The 12,876-nt window shown below is 48.8% G+C and overlaps 1 protein-coding gene across 1 annotated transcript; it reads left to right on the forward strand.

Moving 5' to 3' along the window:
• The first annotated feature begins 295 nt into the window (after window positions 1-295).
• vimr2 (vimentin-related 2) lies at window positions 296-10,356 on the forward strand. Its single transcript, XM_047021024.1, has 10 exons — window positions 296-443; window positions 1,069-1,213; window positions 1,372-1,527; window positions 1,748-1,867; window positions 3,525-3,620; window positions 4,414-4,545; window positions 5,889-6,017; window positions 7,811-7,921; window positions 8,038-8,162; window positions 9,223-10,356. Exons 1-10 carry the CDS (start codon window positions 334-336, stop codon window positions 9,263-9,265), a joined length of 1,167 nt encoding a protein of 388 aa, XP_046876980.1. The 5' UTR covers window positions 296-333; the 3' UTR covers window positions 9,266-10,356.
• The last annotated feature ends 2,520 nt before the right edge of the window (window positions 10,357-12,876 follow it).

Genomic DNA, 12,876 nt, shown 5'->3' on the forward strand with positions numbered 1-12,876 from the left:
CAGTGAATTAACACTTCAGTGGGGGCACAACTAGACATGTAGTTAAATAGCTACAGATAAACAGTATATACATTTATTAAAATAAAACAATGCAGACACGAAGGTACTGCGATCTGGTCACCATAGCGAATTGGCTTGTCTGTGTGAAATCCTCTGTCTCTGACACTTGCCCCTATAGTTAGTCCAGTCAGCTCCTCATGAGACATCCAACAACTCAGTGCAACATTCCCATCTCCTCCTCCTATATAAACCCCTGCCTGGTCTCTGCTACCATTTGATAGTCTTACCCTGGCATCAAATCCTCGTTTCCCAGCCAGTGTTCCGGTGTTGTCCATGACCATGCTCAGAGTTTCGTCGTACCGCAGGCTGTTTGAGGAGGAGCAGTGGGCTCGGTCTGGAGGCTCCAGTATGCAGTGTGCTGAAGAGTACCGCTCCCCTGCCAGGTTAGTGCTCCGACAAGAGACCTTCACATCCATCTTGACCTGGAGCATACTTGTAGAAGATGCATTTTTCATGGTGGATACTGGAACTGAAGGCTTGCGCTTATATTGATGGTGTAAGAGACATGCTTCTCAAAAGAAACGAAATAGGACGCTGTTGTTGAGGTCGACAGAATAAATGACTTGTTTTAGGATTACACCAGTCAGTTGATGTCATGTTGATGCTGAATCCAAGTTCATATTAATCAGTATTGGCGGTTATGCTGGTTGTACTCATCAACTATGTATTATGATGCATGTATTTGAAGGGATATGTTGACATTCTCTTGGTATTATGTGTCACAGATTTGGCTGTTGTGTGCTCAGGCTCTGGTTACGCCTGAGGGAAATTTTGAAGGCCCATGACAAATGTCTTTTGTACTCACACCAAACAATGACATCACGGCGTTCATTTACACTGACTTGATTTGGGCGAGGCAACAATTCAGTGCCCAAGTATTCAGTGGAGCAAGTGAGGGCAAGGGTGCATTATGCACGCCCACTTGTTCTCTCGTAGCCTTTGATTTACAATGCAACATTTTGGTTGGAACCCATGGCCTCTCCTTATCGCAGTCTCTCCTCCCTCCAGGGGTGCGGCTGGCCACAAGTGTGAGTGTGAGCAGCTAGATTTTGTGGCTGCCAAGGCCATGAACAAGGAAGGCCTGAGTCGGTTCACTCAGGATCGCACCATCCTTGCCGCCCTCAACAACCGCCTGGCCACCCTGATTGAATTGGTGAGACACCCAGACATCCATTCGGTGCAGACCAGAGGGCACAGAGGGTCAGGAATGGCTGCTCCTTCATGCTCATGTGTATCCCGTCTGTCTCTGTGTACCTGTATCTGTCTATTTACACGACTATATCTGTGTGTGTGTGTGTGTGTGTGAGGCAGGCCCGTTGTTTTGAGGAGGAGAACGAGTCTCTGGAGACTCAGATCCTGGCTCTGGAGGGCAGGCTGAGCAGCCAGCAGGCCTCATCCACCTCCACCGCCATCGCTGTCCCCGACTACAGCCTGGACGCTGTGGTGGAGAGACTGCGCAAAGAGAAGGTGCCCGCTGCTTTGACCAACTGTGTGTGTGTGTGTGAGAGAGAGAGAGAGAGAGAGAGAGAGAGAGAGAGAGAGAGAGAGAGAGAGAGAGAGAGAGAGAGAGAGAGAGAGAGAGAGAGAGAGAGAGAGAGAGAGAGAGAGAGAGAGAGAGAGAGAGAGAGAGAGAGAGAGAGAGAGAGAGAGAGAGAGAGTCTGACCCCTCCCTCCTCTGTGAGTCCAGGAGGAGATCCTCTGTGTCACAGAGGAGCTGAGGAGCGAGCTGGAGTGTCTGCAGCAGGAGCACCAGAAGGCCGTCCAGCAGAGGACCCTCGTCCAGGAGGAGAGGGAGAACGTTGCCATGGTAATGCGCTCTCTGCCAACACAAATTTGGTGCTACACCTCGGTTTGCCTTCTTTACTGGATTGGTCAAAGTAGCAGGCGAGTAACCTTTAACCCCTTGCAGATGTCCCAATGGCATGGCAGTTGTAAAATTGCATAAAACATCCATATCTCACACCATTTACTCCAAGTAACTGTGATTACATAGTTGAACCACTAGACAGCACTATTGCCATATATGATCTAGTCTCTTGTAAGCCTGCCTCTCACTCCAACCTCTGGAAGTTCGAGCTGTGCACAGCTGCTCCTCTGAAGCTCTGCCCATCAACATCACCATCGCTTCCAACACTCCCACAGTCTGGGCCCGTGGCCACAACGCAATCTGAGAACCTCCCTGTCTGTGGCCACACATGTCACAGCCCATCTCCCCGCCCAGCCGGGCTCGCATGTGAGGGGAGCTGTTTCCCTGTGTCCTTATTGAGTCGTTCAGGCTTTAATTTCTCCCGTACAGATGTAATACAGACAGTAATGTGCTGCAGTAATGCGCTGGCTGGCTCGGCCCTGCGGTTGTCAATGGGAAGCAGCTGGAGCCCCGAGCAGAGAGCTTGTCCTGGTGGGAAAGCGGCAGGGAGATGGAGGTAGTGGGAGGAGGAAGAGAGCAGAGCAGAGCACAACACAGAACCGTACCGCAGACTGCAGCTTTCTCAACATGGTGGCACTGTGATTGACAGTGAGAGGCAGAGAGGCAGAACGAGGCAGGCCCGGCAGTGAAAGCTGGAGTCCAGCGCCCAAGAGGCAGCGTTGCCATTAGCTATTGATTAAGTAGCCTACGTTTGATTGGTGGTAGACGGGCCCGCATTGGATGGCGCTGCGCCCTATGAGCCATTTCTCTGGAGTGCTCCCTTTGCTTTCATCTGGATCTAGGGCTTTTTTTCGTGTGGAGTCAATTGGTGGTTATGTTTGAAAGATTCAGTGGCAACAGTAGGATGGCTCTCAGCAAGACACCAGAGAAGCACACTGAAGCAGCATCCAACATGAGAAGGGGGTTGAGTTGGAAGGGATTTTCCCAGAGCATAGACTCCGGAGAGACCAAGGCTCTCTCATTATCGGATAGTTTGCATAGAGATTAATCTCTGCTAACCAGATTAAAATCTCATGTCATGGCTGTCCAGAAAATATCAAAGTAACAGACTGCTGACTACCTAACTTCCATTAGAGATCCTGGAGATTTGACCAAAATCTAGATGGTGAGATGGATACAATAAATAGATCTTTAGATAGATCAATATGTATATCTCAACAAATATACAGTATTGATATACTGTATTGATCCCTGAGCGGGAGATGCACAGTAAGGCAGACCTATCACATACATTCAAATGCAAAGGCAGAACCCCACACTAATTGAATTCATCACCAATTAATCAGGCCCTTATCAGACTGGCTACACTGAAAACCCCTGCTGGTGAATGGAGGGGAGAACAAGGCTTTTCAGTCTAATTACCCCCCCATCAAATCTCCCTCTTGTCACCTCTTCCCTCCTCCCTTTCGCCTCCTCCTCCTTTTCCTCCTTCAGGTCTGCATTGCAGTGTCTGTCTCATGGTGCTAATGTTCTCATGCTTAGAGGGGCTTCTCTCCTGCTATGACAGTGGGTTCCGTCTCTCTGCTGCCCCCTCTAGGATGTGGATGCAGTGACGGCCGAGTGCCTGGCCCTCAGAGAGCAGGTCTGCATCTACGAGGAGCAGCTTGCTAACATGGAGGCCCTACATGCCACGGTAAGAGGTCAAAACCGTAAATGTCATTACCCAGTCAAAACAGCATAAAAGAAGAATGGTCTTGGTGTCTCTTGAGGATACACAAACAGTACTATTGGCTGCTGTAGACCAGACAGGAGGTCGGAGATGGAAAGAAGCCCTCTAGAAGGTGCTGGAAACAGCCTGTTGCCAGGTGACCTGGTGATGCCAGAAGCACTACTGTTAAAGCAGAAGCAGAAGTAGAATTCAAATCAGGAGCCATGGGGTACATCTCAGAGATGATATATCTTACTCACTAAAAACACATACACACACACACATACACACACACACACACATACACACACACCTCAGCCCAGCTGCTCCTAGTCTCTGCAGCAGTTGACAGATCCATCCTGGTATCAGATGAGGGAGCATGGAGGCTGGAGGGGCAGCAGAGCCAGAGTGGAGGCACGAGGAACTCCATCACTCTGTATGTTTCTGTGTGAAGCCCTGCTGCCCTGCTGCCCGCCGTTTAACTCCCTCCCTCGGGGACACGCTCCATAACTCACGGCCCGGGAAGGGCGGCTGTGTAACAAATGAAAACAGAAGTCCCCTTTGTTTTAGGAGCTGCTATTATTACTACCTGCATGTTCAAGCACCTCATATTCCCCTGGTAGATCGTCAAGCGTAAATGCGGGGAAAAGAGCAGAGTGTTGGTCTGGCGTGGGCATTACTCCAACACTCGATATGATGGATGGACAGACGTTTAAAATGGAGGTTGTGGGACTCGTAGAGAAACATGTCGGGGTCTGAATGGTGCTCTGGTCGGCAGACGGTGGAGACTCTGGTGGAGCCTGCTGAGGGGGCGGAGGGAGCCATGACAGCAGTGGAGTTCTGTAGCCCTGACATCACCCCAGCCCTGCGGATCAAGGAGTACTACTGCCAGCTGGCTGAGAGCCTGCAGGTACACTATACCAGCATGTACTGTACTGTATGTACACATATGCACGCACATTACGCAGACATGCACACAGACGCAGACACACACACACACGCAGCCCCTCAGAAGGCCACCCCCTTTCCTCCCAGTGTCAGTCTGCAGCCTCCTCCTCCCTTGAGAAAGCGTCTGGCCAGTGCAGACATAAATCGGAGCTTTCACACATCGCAAAAAGGACGGGCCCGCTTGTTTTCTTTGCCTTCTGACACAACACTGGGGAAGAAGCTGAGAATCTGAGGTGCTGCTTTCACACCAGAACAGGACGGCTTTGTCCCCTCCTGTGTGTGTGTGTGTGTGTGTGTGTGTGTGTGTGTATGTGTGTGTATGTGTGTGTATGTGTGTGTGTGTGTGTGTGTTGCCAGCCTTGGAGCTCCGGTGGGTCTGACCCTATCAGGGTCGAGGATGTTGGCCCCCTCAGGAAGGTCACGGCTGTAATCAGACCGCTGGCCGCCTTCCCAGGCTCCTCTGCGTAGTGGCTGGGCGCTGGAGGCTGGGGGCGGGGGATGGGGGGCGGGGCGGGGTGGGTTGGCAATTCTGAGAGAGCACTGGAGGCTAAACTTGAGGTTCTCTGGAGAGTGAGCTGTGTGTGTGTGTGTGTGGGGGGGGGGTGTTGCATGTTCATTTGCGTGGGTTTGCATTTTCATTTGTGTGTGTCTGTGCGTGTCCACTTGTGTGTGTGTGTGTAGACTTTGGCCCGTAATGTACTCCAGCTCTTGTTTTTCCTAACCCAGACACTTATACTCTCTGTCCAACTGCCCCCTTCATCCCTTCCCCTCTTCCCCTCTCCTCCTCATCTTCCCTCCTTCATGTCTTGCCAGCTGGTCCTGTCTGAGCCTGGCCTCTATTAGTGTCTCACAAGGTGCAATTGTCTCAATCCAAACCTGATTGCCATTGGGCTTGAACCGTAATGGTGATTGCTGGCTGACTGTGGCACACCTGTGGGCCTGTGTGCCGCTCATTTGCTGATCCATTTGTTCCTCTTAATCAGAAATGTGGTCGTCATTGGGGGTTTGGGGGTGGGGAGGCGGAGGGGGGGTCAGGATCGTGTGTGAGGGCCAGGCCTATAAAGACTCTGATTACACTTTACAGCTACGTCCAAACCAGTCTCAGCGGTAAGGAAAAGTATCATGTTGTATAGAGGGTGCATTGGGAGCAGTCTCCCTAAGTACATGCTGTGCTTTATAGGGTTTGCAATATAAAGAAGTTTGCTTTATGGAAGGACCACCTCCCTCAAGTGACTGAATGTATTGGCCATGTGATATTGTAAAACAGGCATTAACAGTTACTTCTCTATGTGGTCTGTTTTCCAGTATGAGTGTGGCATGTCCTCTGCTGTTGTTGCCATTGGAAACGGGCAGCAAGGGGAGCTGGCTGGAGCTTCCGGGTCAAGGGGCGCGGGCGTCTCTAAGATTACCGACGTCAATGAACTGAAAAAGCAGGTGAGTGATCCTTATCTTCTTTTCCTTTCTCCCTTCGTCGTTCCACTGTCCTCTCACCTCTATCACTACCTGCCATCGCCGCTAGCTTCAGTTTATTCCCTCGCCTATACTTTCCTTCTGGAACATTCTCCCATCTTTTCTCAGGCGAGGAGCTCTGCATGGGCTCCCTGTCAAACGTCAGCCCTTAAATCAGGCATTACACTCCAAATGAATGGCTCCGTCTCTGCGGGTTTAGAGGTGTGAGACGTTGATTGACAGGAAGGGTACACAGCCCGGGAGATCCTGTCGACCGCAGTGTTTACTCTGAGAGACTTCACCGGGAGTAGATAGGACTCGGCCCGGTCCCAAATAGGATTTATCTTCTTCACTGTCTTCTATTATTAAGCACCGAGTTTCTCACTGCGTCTATGTTCTCTCCCTAATCCTTAACTTTCAAACTTCACACACACACATACAGACATCCACCCACTCAATCTGTAGAGACTCCAGACCAAACTGGAAAGAGGAAATAAACCTTCATCTGTTATTTTGTCCCTGTTCCATCTCTCTGTCTTATTGAGAAATAATGGTGGGAGAATGACTTTAGTGAGAATCTGGAGAGTGACATTTCTGTGACTTGGTCAGAACATCCTTCAAAAGCTGCCATAAATGACACATCATGTAACCAGTCAATGTCCTCTGGCTACAGTAACTCTAGCCTGAAGACATTACAGTAACAGCTCGTAGCTCTCCCGTCCAACACAGAACCATCAGTGGTCAGACCACAGCTGACACCTTCCCATTTCAATAACAAACATGGCGGTTTGGTTCTCATTACTGTGGTTGTGGTCCTAGCCTCCACTCTTTAAATAAACAGCCCCCTCTGGAACCGCAGCCATGATCTCATAACAGCATATCCTCTTCCCTAATGTGCAGCACACGAGCCCCTGCTCTGCCCGACGGACAGATGGGTCTGCTCCATTTCCTCCTTTCCTGTCTCTCTCTCTCTCTCTCTCTCTCTCTCTCTCTCTCTCTCTCTCTCTCTCTCTCTCCCTCTCTCTGTCTCTCTCTCTCTCTCTGTCTCTCTCTCTGTCTCTGTCTCTGTCTCTGTCTCTCTCTCTGTGTCTCTCTCTCTCTGTCTCTGTCTCTGTCTCTGTCCCTCTCTCTGTCTCTCTCTCACTATTCCTATCTTTTCACTGTCTATAATACACACAGCCATCCTGAACACACACACACACACACACACACACACACACACACACACACACACACACACACACACACACACACTGCCCACACACGCAGAAGGTACACTTCCAGGCCTCACTTACCCTGCCACAGACGAGTGAGTGAGCGAGTGGGATGACCAGGTTAGGAAGCTATCATCATCATCATCAGTGTTTTTATCAACGGGCCTGGGCCTCCTCTGATGTACCTAAGAGAGAGGCAGACTGCCTGGATCCCCATCTGTCTCTGACAGCTAATTGTTTAACTTCTCTGATTGCTGTGATTACTCAGTGCGGGGCGTAGTGTGTCTGAGGAGGCTGGGGGGGGTGGAGGGGGGGTGTTGTGCTCTGTTTGTTTGAAAGCGAGCGCACGGTATGAGGTTTATCTGTGCTGTGTGGAGAGAACAAGCAACATTGTCTTCACTTTACGCTGGTATTATTCTAATATGGTAATATCGTGTGTGGTCACGAAGCTGTCGGGTGATTGTCGATGTTCATGTCTGTGCACACCAGGATGCCACCAATGATCAACATTAAATCATGTCATTATCGGTGTTCGTGTGTGTATGTGTGTTTGTGTGTGTGTAGATTGCAGAGCTGGAGAAAGAGCTGATGGAGTTGGAGAAGTGCAATGAAGAGCTGGAGGACGAGGGAGAGATGAAGAAAGCAGAATACCTGGAGCAGATCGAAGAGTTGGAGGTGAAGAGAGTGCACCCACTGAGCTGTCCACTCACGTCCAGTCCAACTGGCAGAAACATTGCATGAACCAAACAACCAACTCATGTCCACGCCATGTGTTTGTGTGTTGACTCCAGTGTCGTATTGAGGAGATGGGCTACAAGCAGGAGGACCTTGATATCCAGATGAAGCAGCAGTGTGAGGAGTACCAGGATCTCCTCAGTGAGAAGATGGCCAGAGACTTAGAGATCGCTGCCTACAGGTGAGTCTCCTGCCCGAGGGGTCCCGACATGTCTGTAGTGGCCTCAGGTTCATTTTATGCTCCAATGACGTTTGCAGTTGATGTTATTCATGGTCCAAATATAATGATGTCACCGGGGAAGCCCCCATACCCATATGAAGACATAACTGAAAATAAAGGCCCAACTTCCTTTGTTGGCCGGATTCACAGGAAACAGGGTCTCAAGCAATTATAGACAGCATGATGTCGTTTCCTGTATGTGTCCTTGAAGACATTCGTGTCATGTGTGCCCCCCCTCTTGTGTGTGAGGATGCTCGGACCATCTGCCGTCTTGGTATGTCGTGTGACGCACTCCGCCCTTCCCGACCCCCCCCCCCCCCCCCGCTTCTGACACCCGTCCGCTCGCCTCTGACCGCCACTGACCCTCAGGTGGACCGCAGCATGCACACAAAGCCCCAGGAAGAGGCTGCCCCGCACAGTGCCTAATTAGAAAGAGCCTTAAGGACTTGGCCCTGTCAGACTGTGTGTTGGGCTGCTGCCAGACAGGCTCACTGGTGGCCTGTTAATGTCAGGTTCACACACAAACATGCACACACACGCATACATTACCAGAGGGTTTTGAAACACTCACGTCCCCGAACAGGTTCCAAAAACATACAAAACATGGAAAATACGTATTTTTTTCCTTATTTTAGTTAATTATTTTAGTTAAAGGAATTTGCCTTCCATCATCCATGGTTAAAACATGACTCAAAACTGAAAGCAGGTGTTTACGCTCTCTGTGCTCCTGAAACCTGTACTCTAACAACCCGGGCCACAATTACCGGCACCATTTCGCCTGTTAAACACGCTCTCAGCAGTTGCCCAGCTGCTGCCCTCTGTTGTTCCAGTCAAATGTGTGCCTTAATATGAGATTCAGCCTTGTTGCGGGTGTTCGGGTTAGCAGAGCACGGTCTGATTGTTGATGTAGCACAAGGAGCAACGTCTCCACAGGAACTGGGATCTGCAGAACAGTGGGTCTACTGTGTAACTGAGCACATCATGCTAACACCGTCTTCCTGTTCCTCTCTCCCCCCCCCAGGGGATTGGTGGAGGAAGAGGATGAGAGGCTGTGCTACCTGTGAGAGGACGCCGGACAGACCGGTCGGTGTGGGAGGAGAATAATGTATTACCCCCCCACCTCACACACACAAACACACAAACACACACACACATACACCTACACACACACATAGATTCGCCGTAGACAAAGAGCAAAGCAGAAAAAAACAGACTTAAATCAGCCGTAGGATCACATGAAGCTGAGCACCATGCAACCTCTGGAGCAGATGTAAACCTATCATGACAGATTAATGATGTCTAGAGGCCAGGGCAGGACCATTGATAACAGGTCACTGGCAGGTGACCCCTGTCTCACAAGAGTAATGGGACAGTCTAACGCCGGGATGAGGGGGAGGGAGTCCAACATGTGAGCATGTTTCCATTCAGTGATCTGGGAGTCAAATAAGGGGTGGTGGTGGGGTCTTCCTAAGTGGTTCTGATCCTCCAGAGCTACAGTGTTTGAAGCTGACACACTGATATAGGAACATAGACTGTTTAGTCTCCCTCCAAACCCCCTTTCATAGACAATGAGACCACCTCAGTGTGCGACTGTAGAATCAGTCACCTCCTCATCCCCATCACTCAAACAGAGTCAGTTGTGTACACTCTTATCCTCTCCTCCCTCCCTCTGAACCAATGTTCTCTTCCTTAGTCAGACCAGGTTAACTAGACCTAGCAGGTCACCTACCTTTAGCTTTGCATGGGATTTACATTACCAGCACTGTCAAGCTTATAGTCAGTGTGTTAGTTTGCCAATTACTTGTTATGTGGTCTTTCTTTGGTCCATAGGAAAACCTTACTGAAAACATGAGCTTGAGAATTGTTTGGGTGCTCACTACTTCTTCACATTGCTTATTTTATACAAGTATTGCTAAAGTTTTGTCAATAGCATTCGTTATGATGAAAAAGGTACCGCCTGGATACTAAGAAGATTGACTTGATGTGAACAGCTGTATTTGTAGAACCTGCTCTGGTGCAAGACCTGCGAGGAGGGGCTCCCTGTGTGGAACCACACAGTCCTGAGGACTCCCTTTGCCCTGAAATGTTTTCAAATCCATCGGCTCCACCGGTTTAGTTTGCATTGTTTGTGTTTACCCAATATGTGCTGTATTATGTATATATATACAGAATTGGCATACAAATAAAGTTAGCTTGACAACCTCTTGACTTTGTTTCCTTAATGAGCTCAGTGCTGACACACTAACACTCCAGTGTGTGTAGAACGTGCTTGTGTCATCCCCTCAGCCTAAGTGTCTCTCCTCGCCATCACAACTATACATTTAACAGGCTAAATTATTCCCCTGGACCCCTCTCCAATTCATCTTCATGCTTCACCTCGCTTGTGAATGTTCTCAGCTGTTAACAGTATCAAAGGCTGGTTAGCTCTGCCATAAAGATGAAAAATGCTGCTAATAATGGATCCGATAAGATTAGCCATAGCCACTAGACTCCTGGTTAATGGAGGCTGGGCCCTGGTGGAGCTGTACTGTGGAGGGGACTGGCGTGGTGGGGCTGGACTGGGCTGGGCTAGAAAGCCTGGATGACTTGTTTAATTGTATGGACATGAAACATGGAAGGCTGGGGAGGAAGCAGGTCGGTCTGTGGGGCCTTTATTTTCTCAGGGCCACAGCGCTTAATCATGTCCTCTGCCTCCCAGGTCTGGATCCTTAAGACTTATATCCCCTCCAGCCCTCCGACCCCCCTAACCTCACCCCTCTACACACACACACACACACACACACACACACACACACACACACACACACACACACACACACACACACACACACACACACACACACACACACACACACACACACACTGCCATCCCCCAGCTTGCCCTAGCTTAAGGTATTGCTCCAAGCCTGCAAATGTCAGTAAATATCTAGCCTTTCATTTTTTTTGGCCAGGGACATAAATATCCATTATCATCCTGAATGTTTGAATGCAAACAGTAGAATATTTTTGCTTATGAGTTTTGTCTAACAAATTCAAAAAGATGATCAACCTTTTACATTTAAATTAGTAAGTGAAAAGGATTGACCAAAGTTCATGTTCTGAACAGTGGGCTTATGTTCACCATAATACCCCAATCAAAAGGGCAGTGACTACACCACAGTGGCTCTGTGAATTCTATTATATAGAATATTATATTGAATTCACAGTTACAGTTATATGAACAACTATTTATATAACTATACTAAATATATTCTATGATATAAGTAAGGCCTGCTTAAGCTGAACCAAAAGCCAAATGGTTTGGAATTGGTGTTCTTCGAGGTGTGGAATTGCCCTTCACTGTTTTCCTTCGCCCCCTCCAGAAGTTCTTGACAGCAGAGAAAAATGACCATTAACCTCTAAATGCTAGTATGTGACATAGAGGGGTCTGGGGCAGACCTCCAGCACCCCTCGTTTTTCGTGCTGGATAATTTGGTTTTAGGGGGAGCAGTCTTCAAAGCTGAGTCACGGGTCAGTGGTCAGTGGCAGGCCTGGCCTTTTAATCCTGTCAGCCTTGATGAGTTACAGAGAGGATGGGGGAGCATCAACAAACGAAAAGATTATTGAGAATAACTGATCATTGGACCCCTTTGTACCGGAATGGTATTATAGTGGAGGATAGAAACTATAAACATGACCTACTCACGACTTCCTCTTGCTGACATGAACTATTTCACACTGTGTCGGTTGTGTATAACATCCCTTTGACTTCACGTGGTGAAAGAATGCCTGATTACCAGAGTGACAGGGCCGTTGACGACGAATTATGACATTCGATCTCAACCTCAGTGCCTGTGTCAGTCAACATGTCTTCCATCAGCAGGTGAGGATGAATTGGATTTAGAGGTAACAGTAACCAGGCCAGCTTGCATGACTCACATCATCTGTCCCCTTCCCTCAGGTTACCCCTGCTGCCCTTATCCCAACCACATCAGCCAGCCAAATAAACACTGTCCTCAATGAGAAGAAAAGTCATTTTTAAGGTTTCTTCAATACAGTTTGGAAGTAAAGGACCAATCTGGTGTTTACTCAGCAAATAAATACGAGAAAAGGGGGGTTGAAACACGGAAGAAAATAAGGACTGTGAAAATATACAAAGTCAAGGGAGCTATTGAGAAAGTATTTCCTTAACAAGAGAGGAACACATAATAAATGATGGGGCCTCTGTCCCCCTGGGACTGCATTGGCAGGTCTGGGGGGAGAGGGAAGTGGGCATCGCTCTCTTTTTATAGGGGTCATGGACTTGAGTCCACTGTGGGAGAACGACAAGCACCACTGCTCATGGACCTGGTGCAGAGAAAACACTAGAACTTTGTTTGTTGAAGCAAATAGGGCCATGCACACCAACACATGCATCCATTAACTCATGCACTCATGCGTAAATCTATATGAATCATTGTGGTTTGGTGGTGAGAACTTGGAGTCCCCTACCCTGTTATCGGTGCCCCTCATATCTTTGGTTCCCATTTGTTGTGTGTAACTGAATGACTGTTGACAGAATGGTTCCACAGTTACCACAATATGCTGCCCCATGTCTCCCACAGCAGGTGGAAAACACATCTGCCATGTGTTGCTGGGTACTGAATCCTGTGTACATATCTATTTTCAGTTTCTATGTAAACCATAGACCATCCAT

The sequence above is a fragment of the Hypomesus transpacificus genome, chromosome 1, assembly GCF_021917145.1.
Source record: "Hypomesus transpacificus isolate Combined female chromosome 1, fHypTra1, whole genome shotgun sequence".
NCBI classification, from domain to species: Eukaryota; Metazoa; Chordata; class Actinopteri; order Osmeriformes; family Osmeridae; genus Hypomesus; species Hypomesus transpacificus.